Source organism: Cornus florida, unplaced genomic scaffold (assembly GCF_030987335.1).
Source record: "Cornus florida cultivar Cherokee Brave unplaced genomic scaffold, ASM3098733v1 CherokeeBrave_3.0.0_Hap2_Chr01, whole genome shotgun sequence".
In the NCBI taxonomy this organism is placed as follows: Eukaryota; Viridiplantae; Streptophyta; class Magnoliopsida; order Cornales; family Cornaceae; genus Cornus; species Cornus florida.
In genome coordinates, this window is record NW_026775571.1 from 18129880 (window position 1) to 18153491 (window position 23612).

The following is a 23612-nucleotide window of genomic DNA, read 5'->3' on the forward strand; positions in this document are numbered from 1 at the left end:
AAATAAAATAAAATAAAATAAAAATAGAAAAGAGAGAAATTAAAAATTTAACGGTTTTGAGTAATTTTCATTGTTTTCACTTATTTTGACACTACTTGTCACAAAATTTTATTTATTTATTTATACTTTGAACTATACTTTAAAATATGTGAATTTATCTCAAATAATGCAAGGGATTTATCCTACATGCAACAAGTATAATGAGTTCCATAAGAGTAAGATTGTAAGTGCGTGAACGTGCATCAGGGCTCAAATGCTAACTACCGTCAATCTGTTAATTTTCTTTATTAGATCTCAGACTTGTGTTTGTGTTAGCAGCTAGTCCAGCTTATTCATTCAAAATCAGAGGCAACCTTCTGTGAGCAGTCCACTGAAAGTAAATTCCCCGTGAGATATTCTTCTGAGGACACCTTTCCCCCTTTCCCTCAGTGATTCTGTGGAAAGTAGTAAATGCTTTTGAGTGTTCTTCGGCATGTGACTTATCTATTAGAGAATTGAATTCAGATTTGCAGTAAATTACTAGATGGGAATTTTAATGCATTTGAAGTTTAACCCAAATCCATGAAGTGCAAAAATGTTTGTGCTTAAGAATGATAGAAGGGCCATTGGAATTGCCAATTTCATTAGCACCACTTCAAGGGTGGTGCAGCCTCTGTACATAGGATTTATACAAAACCATAGAAAAGCTATACCCTAACATCTGCCGTTCTAAAGAATCAACGAACACAGGAGAGCTCCCTGAGGTCATGCTTAACCTTCAAACAAGTCCTAATTCTCGCACTCCAAAGTTTAATACATACACAAAAGCACAACAATGTCTATGCTCAAGGAATGATGAAAGCAAGCAGTCTTACAATCCACCAAGCAACTTTTAAATCTATTTTCTATCCCACCCACAAGAAATCTGTCTGCAACTTCTCTAACCTCCTCACAACAGAAGTTGGGACCAAAGAGAGGTATAACATGAGCAGGTAGGATAGTTATCAAGTCTTCTCCCCTTGGATATGTATTGCTATTGATCCTGCCAGCATTCACTAAAATCTCTTAACCACAACATCCCGCATATGTAGCTGTGAAAGAGGATCACAGCTGCAACATCCTTAATCTACACCCCGAACTGACCACCTATTGCACCTCCCCTACTAGAATCGCTTAAAGAAACAGAAGATGAGTAACTTTCAAAAAGATTACGCCAAACGAGCCCAATTTTAACCCCTTTGAGAAAGATAGACTTCATGGTGTCCTCCCCACAATATGACTAAAGGCTTCCATAGCAACAATAAAAAGAAATGGGGATATTTACCTGGGACCCATTGAGCTGCTTGAGAAGCCTAACGAGATGCCATTAAAGAGAATAAAAACTCCATTGTGAAGATTCAAAACTCCAACCACATCTGCCCATGTCCCATCCTTTCCATGATATACAACAAGAACCCCCAATATATTCTCTCTCTTCTCTTTTTGACGTCAGAGTCTTCCACTCCGGCGTCAGCCATTTATGTCTGTCACTAGTTTTTCGTTCTTTTGGCAAGGAATCGAGACATGCATCGATCCTATCTTAGTGTTGTGACCTTACGACGTCTCAATTTTCACGGGGAAATCAAAAGCTGCTCTATAGGCAATGATCTGGTTTACAGGGTTGATCATCAAAGCATCTAGGAGCGTGAATCTGTCCTGCGATCATGTCTGGTAGGTCATTTTGACAAAGATGTGGGGTTTCTTTAAGGGATTGAGGTGTGGGCGTCGAAAACTTGGAAGGTTTCATGTGGGGTGAAAGTGTCTCCTTTACCTGATGATTTGCTCCTGTTCAGGTTTCCATCGGAGATTGAGGCCTTAACGGTGTTGGATGAAGGAAGAAAGAGATGGGGCGACGCCTTATTATCCATTGACATTTGGTACTTCGCCGCCGGCTGTTCCGCTGTAAAAGAACGAGTAATACGAAGGGTGATTTTGTTTGGTTTACCCCTCCATCTCTGGTGCAATAAGTTATTCGAAGCAATTGGGAACTTATGCAGTGGATTCCGAGGTGTTGAGGCGGACGTCTCGGCATGTGGACAGCGAGTTCTCCTCTATGTCTCCGTCAGAAAAGTGATGCCGGAGTATGTCTTTGTTGAGGACCAACGAGTGGCTTACAGGGTCAACTTGATAGAGGAAATAACACCTCGTATTCTTCCGAAATCTTACTATGGCGTTGGGGAGAGTTCATATATTCTGGTTGCTGCAAATGATGGTAGTCACCGGAATGTACAGATTTACCATGGCATCGAAGGAAAGAGGCAACAGCCTATTCACGTGCCAAAAGCGTGTAGAGGGGCCATCAATCAAACCCTTAATCAATGCCTTACGTTACCTCCTAATATCCGCGCTAACGCATACCAACCACGTGGCAGAGATCATGGCTTTAAAGGAGATTTTGATGGGCCTAAGAGTGGATCTGTAGCGGGTTACTGGCTTACTTCGTCAAATGGGCCGCTTGCATATCACGGCCCACAGGAGATGCAGAGGGTTGTTCATCGGGGGCCTCTTTCTTTTAAGAACAAGCCCAGCCCACAGCCCATTGCCAATTCATATTATGGACCAAATGTAAGTAACCTGAAGAGAAAGGTTTTGAGGGGGCCCAATAATAAAATGGTCGTTTCTTTTATCAATTCCAAGCCTAGCCTACCTATTTCTAAATGAGTCAATCACTCACAAAGCCGTCGTTCTGATGATACTTCTGCAATTTTTTGGAATTCACCAGAGAAGAGGAGATGGATGAACTTATCTGCCGCCGCGAATGGTGGAGGTCCTATTGAAAAGGGTTTTCGTCATTCTCAATGTTGTGCGGGTATCCCATCTTCATCTCTCTCTAATACATCACAGTCAAAAGGAAGAATTGTCAGGCCTTCGTCTCGAGACTTAAACAGAAATCATCACGGAGTTAGATGGTCTCACAAAGAGAAGCAGAAGTGGATTTCTACTAATGTTCCAGGTACACCATCAGTTTCACATCCTCAGAATTCTAATGGTCCATCCTCTTCTTCTACCCCTTCTTGCGTGTTGAGGAGTGCTGGTGTTGAACCGGAATTGGAGAAGAGGTGCGAGATGACTGTAACGAACAATGGAACTAATTCTTTGCAAGGGTTGATTACGGAAGGAAAGAAAGAGAGTGAGTCTGGTGTTTCTAGGCAGATGAAAATTGCAGATTGTGCAGTCAAGAAATTATCTGAAGGGGTTACAGGCTGTGTGGGTAGAGATTTGCACTTTCAGTTGTCCAATGAAGAGGCCGTAGCTTTGTTTAAAGAGCTTCGATTAAGTTTAGCACTGAAAGGTCTTAACTGCCTGCCTGATACAAGGGCTGACAAGACTGATTCTGGTAGACTTGCTGGGATGGGCGATTTTGTTACAGAATCTGATTCTTTTTATGAGAATGACAGGGAGCTGGAAGAGGAGGTGTTTGATGATTTGGGTTCTATCCACCAAGTTTGCTCCAATGAGCTTATACACTGGGTGGAGAATGGTTCTGAAATCCTACAGGAGGTGCCATTGGCTATGGTGCGACCCGACGAACAGGTTGCTGATAAGGGGAAAGATTGGGTAGTTGACAACATTGGAATCACTAGTAAGCTTTTGGGAGTCTCTTCAGAAGGTAATGACGATAAGACATTATCTATCCTTCAAGTAATTGTGGAAGGGAAAGAGGTTACAGGAGATAAAGAATCTCATTTCTGAAGTCAACTACGAAGGGAAAGGAGTGGCGGCGAAGGAAAGAGGAAGAACCAGGAGTAGGAGTCTCACGAAGGGTGGAGGGGAGATTATCTTATCTGGTTTGCAATGAATATACGAATCATTACATGGAATGTTCGTGGTCTTAATGATCCGAACAAGAGAAGGGTGGTGAAGGTAGCTTTAAGGAAGTGGGGTGCCCAGCTTGTTTGTTTACAAGAAACCAAGTTGGCATCCATTTCTGACAGGGTGGTTAAGAGTTTGTGGGGCGGAAGGTTTGTGGAATAGGAGGCCTTGAATGCTATAGGTTTTTCTGTATCTTGTGCGCTGAAGTTGGAAGAGGACAACTTCAAATGGGTTTTTACTGGAGTCTATAGACCGGTTGTTGATGATAAGCAACCTATCTTTTGGGAGCAGCTTTGCCATGTCCAAGGATTGTGGTCTCTCCCTTGGCGCTTGGGAGGGGATTTCAATTCTGTAAGGTCCCCATCAAAGATGTCCACAGGGGGAAGACGATTCTTGGAAATGGATCAATTTTCTGATTTTATTGATGGGCATTCTTATTGATTTACCAATGGAAGGTGCAGCCTATACTTGGTCAAATGGTAGGGATCCAATCGCTCTTTTCAAGATTAGACAGATTTTTAATTTCCAGGGACTGGGAAGAGAAATTCCCGGATGTTGTTCAGGCAGTGTTAGCAAGGGTCACCTCTGATCATGTTCCTTTGGTCTTGGATTGTGGGGGTTTATGTTCTCAAAGATCCCCATTTAGATTTGAGAATATGTGGCTGTGAGCGGAAGATTTCCAAAGGAAAGTCAGATCTTGGTGGGAGGGAGTTATTGTTTCAGGAACGCCCAGTTTCACAATTACAAAGAAGTTAAGGGCTCTCAAATTTGCTCTTAAGCAGTGGAACAAGGATGTCTTCGGGAATTTGGAATGGAGGAAGAATAGAGTACTAGCTGATTTTTCTGAGATTGATCGTCTTGAGGAGGCAGGAGGGGATGTGGAATTTCTACGTTCCAGGAGAGCCTCTTGTCAGGCGGTCTTTGCTGAGATTGTTAGTATGGAGGAGATCACGTGGCGACAAAAATCTCGGGCTCTTTGGCTAAAGGAAGGAGATCGGAACACAAAATTCTTTCACCGGTTAGCTAACGCTCATAGGAGGAATAATCATATTGGAAGAATTCAAGTGGATGGCGTGGAGCTGTGGAGAGAGGAAGAGGTGTGTAACGGTATTGCTTCCTTTTATCAGAAGCTTTATACCGAGCCTTTAGTTTGGAGGCCCAAACTTGATGGTCTCCATTTTGAGGCTATTTCTGAGTTAGATAGAGATAGGATTGAGAATCCTTTCATTGAAGAAGAAGTTGTTAAGGCTTTATCAAGTTGTAATGGAGACAAAGCTCCTGGGCCTGATGGGTTTACCATGCAATTTTTGTTGGAAAGTTGGGCGGTTGTAAGAAATGAGGTAATGGGTACTTTTTAGGAGTTTCATTCTTATGGCATTTTTGAGAAGTCACTTAATGCTTCATTCATAGCCCTTATCCCAAAGAAGGGAGGTGCTTCAGATATAAAAGATTTTTGTCCAATCAGTTTGGTGGGCTGTATTTACAAACTTATTGCTAAGGTGCTTGCTTTAAGGTTGAGGGAAGTAATGGATGGGATTATTTCAGACTCCCAGAATGCTTTTGTTGGCGGTCGGCAAATTCTTGATTCAGTTCTTATTGCTGGCGAATGTGTGGATTCCAGATTGCGGAGTGGTATTCCTGGAGTTCTATGCAAACTTGATATTGAGAAAGCATATGATCATGTGAATTGGAATTTCCTACTCTATTTGTTACAAAGAATGGGGTTTGGAAGTAATTGGAGGAAGTGGATTAAGACTTGTCTTTCGTCTGTCAAGTTTTCAATTCTTATGAATGGTTCTCCCGCTGGTTTCTTTGGTTGCTCTGGGGGTATAAGACAAGGAGATCCCTTGTCATCTTTCCTTTTTCGTGTTGTTATGGAGGGGTTAAGCATACTTATGCGTAGGGCAGAGGACCTTGGTTTCATAAAGGGATTCAGGGTGGGTAGAGATTAGTCCATCAGATGGAGATTTCCCATTTACTCTTTGTAGATGATACCTTGGTTTTCTGTGATGCTGATGTGTCTCAACTTCGATACTTGAGGTGTATATTGACTTGTTTTTTGGCAGTTTCCGGGCTAAAGGTCAATGTGGCTAAGAGTGTGCTTGTCCCAGTAGGGAATGTTCAGGATATTTCTTCTTTAGCTGCAGTCCTTGGTTGCAGGGTGAGCTCATTCCCTATTCCTTATCTGGGCTTGCCCCTAGGGGTCTCTTCAAGGTTAGTGGGGAGTTGGGATTCAGTGATCGACAGTTATGCGAAGAGATTGGCAAGATGGAAGAAGCAATATTTGTCAAAGGGGGGTAAAATTACTCTTATCAAGAGTATGTTATCGAGCCTTCCCACTTATTTTCTTTCTTTGTTCCAAATCCCCTGTTCCGTTGCAGATAGGATTGAAAAAATTCAAAGGGATTTCCTATGGGGAGGAAAGGGCGATGAGTTCAAGTACCAACTTGTCAGATGGGAGGAAGTTTGTAAGCCTGTGAAATTATGTGGTCATGGTATAAGACGTTTAGTTCCTTTCAATCAAGCTCTCCTAAGTAAATGGTTATGGAGATTTGGGAGGGAAAGACATCGTCTATGGCGCAGGTTAGTCTCTTGTCGGTTTGGGGAGGAGGCTGGAGGTTGGTTTACTCGTCCAATTACCCTAGTGGGAGGAGTAGGGATGTGGAAGGCTATTCGGAAGGGATGGGATGTTTTTTCTGCTCATATCAAATTCAAACTCCGTGATGGTCGTCGCATTCGGTTTTAGGAAGATCTTTGGTGTGGGGATCAGCCACTTTCTCGTACATTTCCTAGATTATTTAGTATTGTTGTTGATAAACACGCTTACGTAGTTGACTGTTATCGGCTTGATAGCAGCGGGATTACGTGGGATGTGCATTTTCAGCGCTCTTTCCAAAATTGGGAGATGGATGAGGTATGTGTTTTTCTGGATGTTCTGTATCAGCAGGAGGGCGTTGGCAGAGATAATGACGTTTTGATTTGGGTTCCTTCTTCCCACGGTCATTTCGAAGTTATATCCTTGTTCTTATGTTTGTCTAATTTTGTTAGTCGAGACTTCCCGTGGAAAACTATTTGGCGGTCTATGGCTCTAACTAGGGTGGCTTTCTTTGTATGGACCGTTGTGTGGGGAAAGGTTCTGACAATTGATAATTTGAGAACAAGGGGTAATTGTATTGTTAACCGGTGTTGTCTATGCAAAGATGATGAGGAGTCCGTTGATCACCTTCTTTTGCATTGCCCTGTGGCGAACGACTGTTGGAATCTTATTGTTGGGTTGTTTGGCATGTATTAGGTTATGCCACGATCTACTAAAGATTTAATTCATGTTTGGAGAGGATGTCAAGTGAGCAGAGATGTTCGTGATTTCTGGAGAATTGTACCACATTGTATATGATGGTGCATTTGGAAGGAGAGAAATAGCAGAATGTTCGAAGGGAAAGAGTCGGCTACAGCAATGGTCAAACTTTACATTTTTAGTTCTCTTTTCAATTATGTGAAGAGGAGTTTTTGTTCTTCTTCTGATGATTTAATTTCTTTCTTGGATTCTTTTGGGCCTTAGTCCCGGTTCCTCTTTTGTAATTGGGACGCATTCCCCTTTTGAACGCCTTTTTTAATATAATTTTTACTTATCAAAAAAAAAATTTCATTGATGCATGCTCAAGAGGGGGCACATCCCATATACAAAAGCACAAAAAGACCTAAAAGGGTCCACTATACTCTCAGCATATCCACAAAATCCACAATGTCCTCTATAGCTTTACAATTCCAACCACAAGTCCAAAAAAATAAAGAACTAAGAAAATAGCGTTTAAGAGCCAAATTGGAGCCTCCTTTCCTTCAAAGGATCTTCCATTTTTCTCTCACCACAAGCAAAGGAGGGCTTCACAGCCTTCACTTCACACGTCTTGAGCTTGGCTCCCCATCATACACCCTCCCCAACAATGGAAGAGTGAGACAATGCTGATGGAACTTGAATTCCTCGCCCCAACCACCCCACAAAAAGTTCCTTTGTAAATTTTCAATACGCCTCACCACTGAAATGGGAATCTGAAAAAAGAGAGGTAGTATGTTGGAAGGCTCGATAGGGTACTCTTAATGAGAGTCAAATGACCCTTTTTCGAAAGGTGCTGTTTCTTTAACCTACCAAACTCCTCTCAAAATGGTCCACCACAGGATCTGAAGGAGCCACCCTCCAGGACTGAGCCCAGACTCCACTCCAAATTCCAAAAACTCTGCCAAATGATCGATCTCGCCAACCTTCCCCACCGACATAATGTCACTCTTCCCAATGTTTACCTTCGAGCCTGAAACAGCTTGAACGTAAACTAAAACATCTTTCAGGTAGCAAATCTGATCCTCCTCGCCCTCAAAAAAGAGGACCCCGACCCACGATGAATCCCCTGATGTAACCCTGATCCTCCGCTCTCCTCATAAATCTACTGAGTGCCTAACCCATTCACCAAGGCTGAGAATTTCACCGTAGAAATGCAGAAAAGAAACACCAAGGCCTCTATTTCAAGCTAAATCCAATTCTTTCCAAAATATACTCCACAAACCTCTAATTGACATGGTCATATACCTTCTTAATATCCAACTTGCAAAAAAACCTTTGGAATCCCACTATGGATCCTGGACTCCACACACTCATTGGTGTTGGGAAATTTGTCTCAAATTCCTAGTCTAATTATGTTTCTATTTAGAGTTGTATTTTGTTAGGAATTTCTTGTTAGGCAAATTTTGGGCTCCAAGGAATTGTAATCCTTGTCCAACAAGGAATTGGGTTTGGAACTCTATTTATAGGTACCTAGGTTATGGTTGAGAGTTATGAGATTGAGAGAGATGTAGTCTCAAGGAGTTGATGGTTAGAGGTAGTTTATGGGTTGGTGGAATAGGGAAAACACCAGTGGCACTAGTAGCGAGGGGATAGGCTTGTGGAGTGGTATATGGTGAAAAGGCATGTACACGGTGTTGGTATACCATCACTTTCGTTGTAACATCAACACACACCATTGTTGTAGTATCAACTAGTTTCAAGATCAACAGACATCATTGTTGTAGTATCAACAGTTTCAAGATCAACATACATCATTCTTGTAGTATCAACAAGTTTCAAGCATCAACAAGCACCACTGTTGTAGTAGTTGTTAAAGTAGGATTTATTTTGGGGTTAAAATCATAAAATGGTAAAAAAAAACCCATCTACTTTCAAAATCATGCATAAAAACCCCAGTACAATTAAATAAAAAAAAATAAAAAATAAAAAATAAAAACAAAACATATCAAGGTACCCCCAAACCCGTGACCGACTCGTTAAATGGGTTGTGAAATGTCAAATTTAATACTAAATTAAAACCTATAATTACTATTTTAAAATTATAAAGATAATATTGGGAGCGATAAATTGGGTCATAGATCTCTAGTGAGATAACAATCCAACTAACATTAAATAAAATTATAAAAAAGGGCCATTTTTGTAATTTTAAAATAATAATTATAGGTTTTAATTTAATATTAAATAGTAAGGTCAAATCTGACATTTCACATTCCATTTAATGGGTCGGTCAAGGGTTAGGGGGTAACTTGATAAGTTTTGTTAGTTTAGGGGTATTTTTAAATTCTACTGAATTTTATGCACAATGTTGATAGTAGAGGGGGGTTTTATGATTTTAACCCTTCATTTTTTTATTGAGGGTATTATTGTTCTTTCCTCAGTCTATTAGTTTAGGGATTATTATATTACACATATCTATTGTACTCTTTTGTAATATACAAATTTTGCAATACAGAAAAGATTGTTTTTCTTCTCTGCGCAATATTAACATGGTATCAGAGCTGCATCGATTCTGGCCTGGGACAAAGAATTTCGACTGCATAGCAAGCCATCGCGAGTCTTCACTACGATCATCTACATTGAGATTCTCTTTGCTGATTCTCGCAGCAATTGCAAGCCCTAATTGCATTCATCATTCTTCGTCTCTTTCTCATTGTTCACAACACAGTTTGGGTTGCATATCTCTGTCCAAGTATGCAGCAGATATTATTCTCAGAGCTCATGTCACTGATACTCAGACAGTTGAGACTCCCCTCAAGATTAATGTTCGCTATACTCCTACTAATGGTGTCTCTTTGGCTGATCCTACTTTATATCGCACTATAGTTGGCAGTTTAGTATATCTCACCGTCACTCGACCTGGTCTTACCTATGCTGTTCACATTGTCAGTCAGTTTGTATCATCTCCTACTACTGTTCACTGGGCTGCAGTTCTTTGTATCTTTCAAAAGTTCCTTCCTGCTAAATTACTTCCGCGAAGAGTACAAATTCCAATCATTTATGATGTTTAAAATCAGTATATTAGTAATAATTCTTCAACTACCAATCAGATTAGTGTGTGTAGTCCACTCTATGGTCTGGGTCTAAGATTGGATAACAAAAATACGAAAATAGGAATCTGCGCGCTATGATTTGACTCATAGCTAAACACGTTCCTGCCAATGATAATATACTTATCACAGCCTTCAAAACAAGAAATAATACTGGGCAATTGACAGGAACCTCCCATACATGAAGTTTCTATAAATTTTAAATACTATAAAGTTTTCTAAACTAATAATATTCTAACTAAAATTGTGTGCTGAACTGTAACATTGCACCACTTTTCACTATATATGCTTCTTGTTTTCTATTATTTACTTTTTCTGGCATAGTCCATGGAACCTAATATAGCATCAGATCTGCATATATCTATGTGTGTGTGTATATGCATGCACGGGTGTGTATAATGTAACATGCAATTGCATCTGCACATCTATATGACAAAACAAACATCTGATTCAAGCACGTGTACCCAAGAGAATTAACTTTCAGGAAGCAAGAAGCAAGAAACAAGGTCAGATTAAGTTCATCTCAACATAGTTCAGCAGAATGCAAATATCTAAAGTAAGTTACTGATGCCATTTTTTTTTTTTTTGATAAATAAGCAATTCATTAAAAGTGTTGAAAAGGGGAACGTGTCCCTACAAGACCACAAAAACCTGGGTACCCTAAGGCCCCAGGGAAGCCCTCAGCAATTTTGTTATTATATTTATTTATTTTTGCCCGATGGGTAACAAAGTGACTATAGCCCCTCATATTAATACAACCTTATCTACAAGGTCGGAAAAGATCAATTTGTCTTGTAATAATTCAAATGGTACTGGTTTAAAGGAAAAGAGAAGCATAATGCTCATGCCTTCACCAATGAGGTAAAATCGAAGCCAGACATTGAAAATTTTATACGGTTAACAGTGGTTATTGCAGGAGTGGTAGGTGCATTAGACAATCACTAGAGGTACATAATTGTTTAAATTTGTAGATTTAAGGTGATACTAACTCAAATCCACGTGGAGCAATTCGCAGAAGACGTAATGAAGGCGATAGAATCTGAAAAAAATCTTTGTCTGGGGAGACAACTCGTACCTGTGATAAAGAAGGTACATGCTGAAGTCACAATTAAGTAGAATACAATACACAAGAAAGTGCTTCCAAAAAAACAAAGAGAACAGAAAACATGCACACACGATACAGTGCTGGGCAAACGTTTATATTAAACCATTCAGTTCATTATATCAGAAACTGCATCATTTTCCCGACTTATGTAGCCATCTTAATAAATAGCAAAGAGAGATCATAAATGTTGCAGCTCATTACATTGAATGTCATATAACAAAGATACACAAACAGTCCCGTATTGTGTGGTGGTGCACTTGGAGAGAGCGGAACAGACTATTTGAAGGAAAGGAATCGTCCACGGCGACTCTAAAACTTTTTATTCTTCGTTCCATTTTAAGTTGGGTGAAGGGAAGTTATTGTTCTTCTAATGATGATTTCATAGATTTTTTGGACCTTGTGGGTCCTTAGGTTTCGGTTCTGTTTTTGTATATGGGACGCGTTCCCCTTTTGAAGGCTTTTTTCGTTTCAATCCACATTTACTTATGAAACAAAAAAATAGATACACAAGATTATGACAATTATTTATACAGTACAACATGAAGAAAAATAAAACAAACCATAAGTACTACTGAGATAAAAATCAAAAAACATGAAAAGATTGAACAGAAAGTAGAGAAAACAAGGAACAAAAGTTTATTCAAACAGAAACCGAGAAGTCGAGAACAAACTGGGTTATGCTATTTGGTGATGCAATGAGAAGAGAATTTACTGCAACAGTATTGCGACTTCTCACAATCGTCAACTGAAAAAGAATACTCACTCTAGAAGAAGATTCAAAATTGAGTCTGATGATGATGCAAAGTTTGCGATTGATGAAGATAAAGCCAAAACTGAAGTCGTCAATTTCACAAAGCCGAGGTCGAATGAAACTGAAGCTGTGATAAAATATGAACGAAGAGAGTAGAAAACTGTGAGAAAGAAGATGAGTCACGAACTGTGTAATGAGTTTGCGATTGGATGCAATGACTTACAAACTGTGTGCCAAGTCACAACCTGTGTGATGAAATTGTGATTGGATGATACGATTGCAAAGTCGCGATTACAAATTTATCTTCGATTAGGGTTTGCAATTGATTGCTGGTAGGTGTTATGTCGATGCCCAGATTATACGAGTTGTATCAAAGTAGGTGAGAGATGCAAACCACTGAGACAGTCAATGCAAAGGAATTGGGATGAAACGGAGTTGATGTGATGCGATGAAACCAGTGATGCTGCAACGAAATTGATCATGGTGCTGTGCGATGAAGACTGTGATGCTAATTACACTGGAATGTGCACTTGATTAATGGATTAATCCTGCACTATGATACCATATAAGTTCACTGTAGATCGGTATATTGAAGAAGGAGAACAACAAGTCTTCGTGTATTTCATTACAGAATTGATGAAATTCCAAACAAGATGTGATAATAAAGAAATAACCCTAACTAGAAGAGAAAAAGACAAAGTTACCCCTATCAAAAATAGAAAAGCACATATGCATAAAATACAACTCTCTAACAATAATGACATCAACCCAGATATATATTGCACTGTATATTCCTACCATTTACTTAACCAACAAAAGATTGCACAACCATCATTAGATGGCATCTAGAATTTTTGGGATTGTGGCATCTACAATCTAGCATCCCTGATAGTAACTCCCTCCCATTTTGACATCCTCACATGAACACCTTTATTAGCAATACTCCTTTAAAGATTAACAAATATAAAGGAACATTAATGTCGTGAATATAGGTTGTTTACAGCCTGTCATTAGTTGACAGAGTTGACTATTCTGATCCATATAATCTGCTAGCTTGATTATAGGAATATTCTGATGCTGCTAGCTTGATTTTTTTTTTCCCTGGCTGCTAGCTTGATTATAGAAATTAATATTTGATGCTGCTAATCTGGTAATTGGCTAAATGAGTGTACTAATTATCTGCCTTGGGTTCCTATATAAACCCACATGTACCCACACTATGCAAAATACAAGAATTCTTCTCTTATACTTTCTAGCTCTTATTTTCTTGCAACATGGTATCAGAGCCAAAAGTCTTGAGCTCAAACCTCACTGTCACCCTAATTAAAAATTGAAAAACACATGTTGGACCAAAAAAACACCCATACGTGAGGGGGTGTGTTGGAAGGATATAAATATTAAAGTTGCACCCTCTCCAACGGCTTAAGCTTTGGTAGTAGATGGTTGTTAACATGGTATCAGAGCTATGGTACCAAGATAGTACTGTTGACAGATTAAAGGCTCGTCTTGTTGCCAAGGGCTTCACTCAAACCTATGGTCTTGATTACACTGAAAGTTTTTCTCCTGTGGCCAAGCTAAACTCAGTTTGTATTATTATCTCTCTTGCTGCAAATCTTGATTGGCCCCTTCATCAGCTTGATGTTAAGAATGCCTTCTTGCATGGAGATTAAAGTGAGACAGCGTACATGGCTCAACCCCATGGGTTTGAGTCCAAGGGGGAGTGTGTTTGTCATCTCCAGAAATCTATTTATGTACTCAGTCTCCTCGAGCATGGTTTGACAAATTCGGCAAAGTTGTGGTTACTCATGGAATGACTAGAAGTCAGATTGATCACTCAGTGTTCTTTAAGAAAACATAGCACGGTATTGTGATCTTGGTTGTCCATATGGATGACATTGTGATTACTGGAAGTGACAGTAAGGGCATTCAGACTCTAATTGGTCATCTTGGTTCGAACATTCTTACTAAAGACTTAGGCAACCTTCATTATTTTCTTGGTATTGTGATGCAATGGAATTAATGTTTTTTAGAAACTTTCCATATTCTGAAATACAAGAATTCTACATGTACTCACACTATGCAAAATACAACAATTCTTCTCTTCTACTTTCTAGCTCTTATTTTTTTCCAACAATTAAGAAGAAGAAACCAAGTCAGCAAGAATAAGAGAAACAGAAACAAAAGATTCTATTATCATTTCACAATAATAGATGCTTTTTTTTGCCTGTCAATACGATTAGACCCCACTTGACCCAAAACCATATGCTGTTTCGAATGGGCTAAACAATGTATATCAAACTCTCACCCTCTATCCCCTCCCGGAAGTGGTGAGTCAGAGAGAGATACAGTATGGAATCAACAAACATACCAAATGGGGGAAATGAAAATTGAAACACGAACAGGTGAACTCCCAGAATCTCCTCTAGCATGTAGAAAGTTAGAGAGAGAAATAAAACACAGTGAAACAAACAGACCAAATGGGGAACAAATTAAAACGGGAAACTTGAACTGATAACATCCCAGAATCAATGTTTTATGTTAGTCCTCACTTTGCCTTGCAAGCTTAAATGGTTAAGAAATGGACCAAAAAATGTAACAACAAGCTCTAATTTACTTTAGTACCAAGTAATTTAATCAAAAGACTGCTGGGGGATGCAGGGAGCATGGGCTTGGTTATCCACACAAAATGAAGTTGTTTCCAACCGCCAAGGCAATAAAGAGAAGTTTTGCCAACAAATATCAATTTCCCTCCAAAACAAAGGCTTTGGAAATTTTGTTCATTGTAAAGGATAAAATTCAGTGTTTGACAAATACAGCATAAGGGAAGTACCTTAAATCCAGCATTAACACTCCTTACAGCCAATGTCCCGATGACATCATCAGCTTCAACACCAGGCACCTGCTTTAAGGTGGATGAACGAATTGTCACCACTACAACCACAATGGATCGTAATTCAGCTCTGTGCAGCTACTTACCTCAATAACTTTAATGGACATAGCCTTGATTGATGCTTTCAAGTATTGAAGCCCCTGAACTACAGTATCAGGTGTAGGAGGACGATTGCTCTTGTATAATGGGTAGAGAGTGTGACGAAAAGTCATGCCTGCATAAGTTTTAGGCATTTAACTGTAACAGTCACAACTCACAACTTATAAGATTAACTGAACCTTTAAATTTGTGCCTCTAATACTATTAAATGAGAAAATAAATAAATAAATAAAAATAAAAATAAAAATTGTGTAAATTCATAATACAACTTTGGAACTATAAACATGCAGAATTGACTCCAACCTTCAACCCACACACAAAATGAAAAAGGAAAAAAAAAAAAAGGCCCAATCAGAAAAAGTAAAAGAAAAAAAGGAGAATATGACAGCTACAATATAGAGTAGTTTATTGGAGTCACTAAAAACACGAGAGAACATGGGAAGATGCTGCAAGACAAATATGATAGCCAAATATTTTACATCAAATATGAACCTCAATAGAGCTAGAGGTAAACAATGATTATGCAATATATGATTGAATTTAACCTTCATGGATGTCCAAGAAGCAACTATGAGCTCAATATATTGTTCAGAAACTAGAAATAGATCTCAGCATGTCTCCATTTGCTCATAATAAAAGGTATAATACTCTGATTTGTCTTCAATTGTGAAGACTCCCTAGAAGAGAGAGATGAATGTCATGTGCATCATTCTTTCTTTCTTTCTTTCTTTTTTTGATAATTAAGCAAATTCATTCAAAAAACGTTCAAAAGGGGAATGTGTCCCATAAACAACAAAGGGATCCTATGGTCCCAAAGAAGAAATAAAATCAATCATCTCCTCCGGGGAGGAACAAAGCCGACACGAACCCCAAAAACATAAAGATGTAATAAAAGCTGACTTAAGAACAACACTCAAGGATTCCTTTCCTTCAAAGGATCTACTATTCCGCTCCCTCCACAAACACCACCAAAAACACAAGGGTGCCATCCTCCAAAACCCACGAGCATGACCTCCCACATAGCACCCTCTCCAAGCCTCCATCAATCCTCTCGCAGATCGAGGCATTACCCACGAAACCCCAAACATTCCTAGCAAAAGACACCAACAGTCCAAAGCCACTGGACAATGCAAAAGAAGATGATCCACTAATTCCCCATTGCACTTACACATACAGCACCAGTTAACTGTGATTTATCTTTGCCTCCTCAAATTGTCAAGCGTCAAGATCTTGCCCGACACCACTGTACAAGTAAAGAACGCCACTTTGAGCGGCACCTTAGATCTCCACACTGTGGATCATTCTACATGATTGTTAGAGCAAAAATGAAAATCTAATGACTCACTCAGTCATATAATTAAATAAACTTCAAGCAAAACTAGAGACAAGACAGGGTGTTGCTCCACAAACACACACACAGAATTTCAAGTTGTAGAGACCGGGTTCTTTTTTTTTTTTTCCTTCCCCTTTTCTTTTCCCTTCAGTTTTGGTCTTGATTTTTGCTGAGAGATTTGACTTGACGGTGTCCAGGTTGCAGCTGTTCACCAGTGGGATCTATCACAGCTTGATGTTAAAAATGCCTTTCTGAATGGGGACGTGACCAAAGAAGTTTATATGACACCTCCTCCTGGTCTTTCTCACAGTCGTGGACAAGTTTACCAACTTAGAAGGCATTTTATGGTCTCAAACAAGCTCCTAAGGCTTGGTTTGAGAAGTTCTCTACAATAATCTGTGCTTTGGGTTTTCTTCCAGGTGATCATGATTCTGCTCTCTTGAAGCAAACAGAAAATAAAACAAATCTTCTTACTGTAGTAAAGAAGACTAGAAATACTCCAATCACCATCGGAGCCTAGATTTCTAAAGTGAAATCTGGAAAAAGCCTGAAGAAACTGTTTACAAACTGATAATAACTCAAAATATACTGATTATGACTTGGTTACAGCAGATATAGAGGGCTATCCCTTTTATAATACTACTATTAATGACACTTGACTTGTCCTAGAATGACACTTAGAATTCCCACACAACATTAATAGGACTTTACCACTTTCATAAGTATACTTGGTACTTCAAAAGCTTAGTAAAACAAGAAAGACTTTGACTTTTCTCAAACCTCCCAACCGTAAAGTCTAACCCCCCACCCTTCTCGACAGAGAACCCAAAGGCTATCCCAAATAAGAAATACGGAAAGAGGAGATCCACACCGAAGCACCGTTGCAAGCTCGGCAATGTTATGCACCTCCCCCAATTCGCTTTTAGACCCGATACAGCGTGAAAGCAAACCAAAACACATCTCAAATATCTCATCTCGAACACATCTGCATCACAAAAGACCAAAATATTATCCACAAATAACAAATGGGAAATCTCAATATGATGATCCGAGTCTCTGCCCATCCTGAAGCACCTAATGAATCCCAAATCCACAGCCCTCTGCATCAATCTACTAAGAGCCTCCATAACAATGATAAACAAAAAAGGAGAAAGAGGATCCCCCTGTCTCAAACCCCAAGACCTGCCAAAGAAGCCAAATGGAGCAACATTCACTAGCACCGAGAATCTCACCGACGAAATGCAGAAATCAATCCACCCCCTCCATCTCTCCCCAAAGCCCAACCTCTCCAACATATAAAGCAGAAAACTCCAACAAACATGATCGTAAGTTTTCTCAATATCAAGCTCTCTCTAGCCAGAATGAATTAGGCTTTCGAATTTTCTGGTTACATGAAAGGGAGTGGACAGCATGGAGGGGCGCCAGTCCTCCTCCCCTCAACCGCTGGCGGTCTCTCTAAGCCGGTCTTCTTCCCCAGTCTGTCCCTCTTGGATCAATTTCTTTATTGCTTCGGAGTCAAAGCCTTTCATGAACCTTCAATACCATGAAAGCGTGCGGGGTAATAAAGTTTCAATTTCTATTGCTGATGTACAGGATGAGATCGATTACTGGAGTCATTCTGTGGTGGGATATATCATGGGTAAGAGAGATCCTACTACCACCGTTTCAAGGCCTATGTTGAACGGAGGTGAGCTAAGCAGGTTACAGTTATATATTTGACGGAGGGTTTCTTCATGTTAGGTTCAATTCTGTAGAGAAAGTGCAGACTGTTTTGTCACGGATTCACACTTTCTAAGGTCATCCAATCATCATCAAAAAAGGGTGCAAGAATGTTAATCTCACGAAGGAAGTGCTTAAATCAGTTCCGATATGGATTCCGGTACATAACTTATCAGTGCATTATTGTAATGCTACGGCTGTCTCTAAGGTGTGTTCTTTCTCAAAACCCATATATATGGATGATCCATCTCTGCATCGTGATAAGGGAGATTATGCTAGGGTTATGACGGAAATGGATGTTAAAGATGTCTTGCCAGATTCTATGGTGGTGGACTTTCATGGATGTGATGAGACCATTGAATTTGAATATGAATGGAAACCTCAATGGTGTGCTTTCTGTAACAAAGTTGATCATCTTCAAGATAATTGTACCAATAAGGTTCTTCAAGCTAAGCCCAAGAAGACGCTAGTACAATGGGTAGTCAAGCAGAAGGGAAAGCTAGTGGATGCAGGTGAGATGCCTATTGTTATGCTTGAGAAACTCTCACCCACAGTGCATACCAGAGATGAGCAAGTGCAAGTTACCAATGCTTTTACAGTTCTTGATAGTGATACAGGAGCTATTGTTGATCTTGAGGTAGCTATGGCTTCTGAGTATGGGGGAATGTCTTCTTCTAAGGAGGATGTTGTTGTCCAGAATATGGTAGAGGATGCTCTGGATCCTTCAAATATTACTGATCAGGATGCTTCCTTAGCCTTGGTGCCCTTTTGTAATACTACTTTGTAAGAGGGCTTTAATGCTGGTGCGGCTGCCTTATTAGAATCCAAGATGTTAGGTGTAACTCTTTCTAGTACCACACCAAAGGGTACTTATGTAGAGGGATCTGAGATGAATAGTAAAGGTGATGATTTTAGAAAACAAATGGCTCATCCTCAGGCTTCTAGGGTTATCCCCATTCAATCAGTTAAGAAGTCAAAAATTAAGAATGTGGCAGTTACATATGGGAAGACTAGAAGCCACTCTGGGCTTTTGCCCCCATTACCCCCTTCTCAATAATTAGTTCTTACAATGTGAGAGGCTTGAATAAGCCTAGAAGACAGAGAGAGGTTAGAAATTGGCTTATTTCAAATTCCTCTCAGGTTGTTTACTTGAAAGTTGAAACAAGAGTAAACAAATGTTCTTTTGAAGCTATCTCTAGGAGAACTATGAATAACTGGTGTTGGCTTCACAATTATGATTCTCATAATTTGGGTGGAATATGGGTTGGATGGAACCCTACAATGTTCTCAGTTTAAGTCATTGATAAACAAGTTCAATGCATGTTGTTAAAGGTGTGTGCAACTCAAACTGGTGATGTGTTCTTTTGTTCTCCCGTATATGTTGCAAACACTAGCAATGAGAGAGTAATCAAATCCCATATTCCTATATTGGTGTAGTATATATACTTTCCCTATGGTTGTGACTAATCAAATCCAAAAGCTGTGTAGGGATTTTCTCTGGGGTAGTAAGGACTATGTTAACAAAATGCACTTGTTGAACTGGGACATGGTCACAGCAACAAAACAAGAAGGGGGCTTTGGTCTCAGAAAGTTGGTTGATCTTCAAAGTGTGTCCAGATTGGTTCTTGCATGGGATTTTCTGGTGAGTAAGGGCAAACTCTGGGTGTCATGGTGCAAACAAAAATATGCTCTAATTCAACATTTTGGAATGTGATTCCTAAAGCTTCTAATTCTGTTATCTGGAAGCCTATTGTGGAGGTCCGAGACTTATTGCTGCAACATGTGTCTTTCCACATTGGCAGTGGTCAGATCATTAGATTATATCATGACCCTTGGTGTGAGGGGCTAACAGTTGCTCAAAAGTTTGGCCATAGACTAGCTAGAAGACTGCCTTTATAGAGAGACTCTTTGCTACACTGTGTAATGCAGAATGGAGTGTGCAATTTATCTCTGTTGCAGGATGGTATTTTCCAACCTTTGCGAGTATGTGTTTCAACAATCCAAATTTATCCTACTCCTGATAAGATTCTGTGGGATGGTGGATTATTTTCTTTTAAGAGGACATGCCAATGTTGTAGGGTTGTTTATGAAGAAGTGCAATGGTACCATCCGGTTTAGGGCAAGGCAAGGCCTAGGTGGTCCATTACTGCTGTGCTTGTCATGCAGAACAAGATCCCCTCCATGGTTAATTTGCAGAAGAGAATGATCAAACTGGCACCTAGATGCTCTCTTTGTCAACACGATTTCGACACTACAGACCACCTTTTCTTTTTCCTCACTTGTACTTTTGCTCAAAGCTTTTGGAATTAGATTGGAGATGTTTTGCACTGGAATATGGTGCTCTTTGCTGGTGTCACTACAGTCTGGGATGTATTTCTCTGGTGTGACCAAAAGTATCATAATTCAAAGGCGTTGAGAAGTTTGTTTGCTGCTGCTTTATGGGCTATTTGGAGGGAAAGGAATGCCAGGTTACATAGGAATTCTTGCAATCCTCCTACTATAGCGGCAAGGCAATTACTGTTAGAGGTGCTTGTAGTCCAGAATGCTAGATTACAAGATCTTGTTGGGTAAATTTCTTTTGCATTTCTATTTGTATTGGAAATGGCCTTTTTCATAAGCCTTTTTACTTTGGTTCTTGTGTTCCTCTGAGGGTATGTCCTCTGTGCATCTATATTTCTTTTTTTCTTTCTTTGATACAACAAGCCCATTTATGATGGAAAAAAAAAAAACTACTGGAATACAACTACTCAACCTAGAATCCACAAACTCACTGGCACCGAGGGTTGAATCCAGGATCTATTTGGTAATTTCTTGCTTGGCAAGTCTTAGCCTCTAAGAAATTGTAATCCTTAGTCCAACAAGGAATTGGGTTTGGAACTCTATAAATAGATACATAGGCTTTGGGTTGAGACTTATGAGATTGAGAGAGACGTGGTCTCACGAAGGAGTTGAAGGATAGAGGTAATATACAAGTTGGTAAAGTAGGAAAAACACCGGTGACACTGGTAGCGAGGAAATAGGCTCGTGGAGTGTTGGTGTTGGTACTCTATTGTTGTAATATCTCTACGAATCATAGTGGAATCTCTTCTCATCCATGGACATAGGCCAATTTTGGCTGAACCATGTATATCTTGTGTTTGTGTGTGATTGCTTTGGTGGCTTTCTTTTAATCTTTCTTATTTGCGCGCTTCCACTGACCCAAAAAATTGGTATCAGAGCCAAAGGTGAAGGAGATCCAGAAAACACAAAAAGTCTCAACATGTATTGCAATGGGCTTCAGTTGTTGGAGTCAATCGGCTTGGTTACATGGAATGGAACTCGAGTAGTCAATGTAGAGCCTTGGAGGTTTGACTGATCGACTAGCGTAGAGTGTGGACAATCAGAGTTTTGCAGGAGAATCGTCAAGATTGAAGCTGCAAAAGAATTGTACTCATCAATGTCGTGGAAGCGATAATTGGTTGGATGGATTTTGAGCTAAGGTGGAGATTGTTGGAATTTGTGTCTCAAATTCCTATTCTAATTGTGTTTCTATATTAGAATTGTATTATGTTTGGTAATTTCTTGTTTTGCAAGTTTTGGCCTCTAAAAAATTGTAATCCTTGTCCAACAAGGAATTGGGATTGAAACTCTATAAATAGATACATAGACTTTGGGTTGAGACTTATGAGATTGAGAGAGATGTAGTCTTATGAGGGAGTTGATGGGTAGAGGTAGTATGCAGGTTGGTAGAGTAGGAAAAACACCGGTAATGCTGGTAGCGAGGAAATAGGCTCGTGAAGTGGTGGTGTTGGTACTCTATTGTTGTAATATCTCTACAAATCATAGTGGAATCTTTTCTCATCCATGCGTAGGCCAGTATTGGTTGAACCATGTATATCTTGTGTTTGTATGTGATTGTTTTGTTAGCTTTCTTTGAATCTTTCTTATTTGCGCGCTTCCACTTACCCAACATATAAATATGCTATGCTCACATGACTTGTAGGATCGTTGATTAATTTGGTTAGAGCATCATCTACTGGGCTAGTTTGCTCACCCTAATATTTTACACGCAAGGAGTACGCCACGGGCGACACATTATCTATCTAGAGATGTGAAGCATGTTTTGAACTTGTTGGAGAATATTATTATAGGAACCTTAAATTACTCCACAGAATATTGCTCTGAGAATATTGTGAAAGTGATTTTAGTCTATGATAAAATATGATTGGAGTGATTTATGAGATTGATTTTATGAATCCTCCAGTAATGTATTTTCCATATTTATCGCTTTGTTCTTTCACTTATAAATAGAGGTACTCATTGTAAACAATCTTAAGTAAGAATATAATAAAGATGATGTAGCCCTTTGGGCTTTGTGCGTGTATCCTTGTTTGCTTCATTTTTTATTTCTCTCTTCAATTTTGATATGGTATCAAAGCAGGTTTATCATACCATACTCTATACTCTACTCGTCTCAAATCTACGGATCAACTCGTCTCGGATCTTCGAATCAATTCGTTTCGGACTCTCAACAACTTCATACTTAGTTTCAAGTTGGACACTTGAGTTAAAATCTCCGTGTACCAACTTGAGGGAGAGTGTTGGAGAATATTATTATAGGAACCTTAAATTACTCCACATAATATTGCTCTGAGAATATTGTGGGAATGGTTTTAGTCTATGATAAAATATGATTGGATTGATTTGATGAATCCTCCATTAATGTATTTTCCATATTTATCGCTTTGTTCTTTCACCAATAAGTAAAGGTGCTCATTGTAAACAATCTTAAGTGAGAATATAATAAAGATGATGTAGCCCTTTGGGCTTTGTGCGTGTATCCTTGTGTGCTTCATTTTCTATTTCTCTCTTCAATTTTGACAGAACTTATGACATATTTTGAAGTAACTTGGTCTTATGTTGCTCATTTATCTTGGAAACTTTGATGTATGTATTACTGGCTTCCCTTTTCGCTACCTTGTTCCGAGGAGGGAGAAATGGCGTGAGAACCATTAAAGGTTCACTTTTGACCTTCTCATGGGATTTCCAACCCTTGGCCCCATTTTTGTATCATCTAAGCTCTTATGTTATTTTCGAATTTGGATCTATAAGCATGTTTATTGTAATCGAATTCTAAGGGATTCAATGCATATAAGATTATGTCGTTTTGAGGGACTTGATATATTATGGGTTGCCATGATTTAAACTCATTTTAGGTCACCTTTGATCACATTTGAAGCATCATTTGGGTTCCATTTAGGTCAAGACATGACTCTGGGCATTTGGAGGTCATTTATGGAAAATTTTCTATGTAGGAATTCTGGATTGCCCATCATGGACCGGTCCACCATTATTGGACCAGTCCAACAGTGTAAAGTGGTGGTCATTTCCGGGGACTGGTCCTCTTGGACCGGTCAAAGTGGCCTGGGTGATGGGTTTTGTGTTAATAGGATGATAGGGATTAACTTCACTTTTCTTTTCTTCCTTTCTTTTATTTCTTTCTTGTCATGGCAAATGGGTCCTT

General features: G+C 39.4%; 1 protein-coding gene across 2 annotated transcripts in view; it reads right to left on the reverse strand.

Moving 5' to 3' along the window:
- The window catches only part of LOC132293285 (uncharacterized), a 90370-nt gene that overhangs the window by 21402 nt on the left and 45356 nt on the right, over window positions 1-23612 (reverse strand). For both annotated transcript variants that reach the window (XM_059790720.1, XM_059790712.1), the window contains exons 8-10: window positions 15045-15172; window positions 14899-14967; window positions 11202-11287 (exon numbers count right to left, since the gene is read on the reverse strand). In XM_059790720.1, coding sequence (XP_059646703.1) covers window positions 11202-11287; window positions 14899-14967; window positions 15045-15172 — 283 coding nt within the window. The remainder of the gene's footprint in view (window positions 1-11201; window positions 11288-14898; window positions 14968-15044; window positions 15173-23612) is intronic.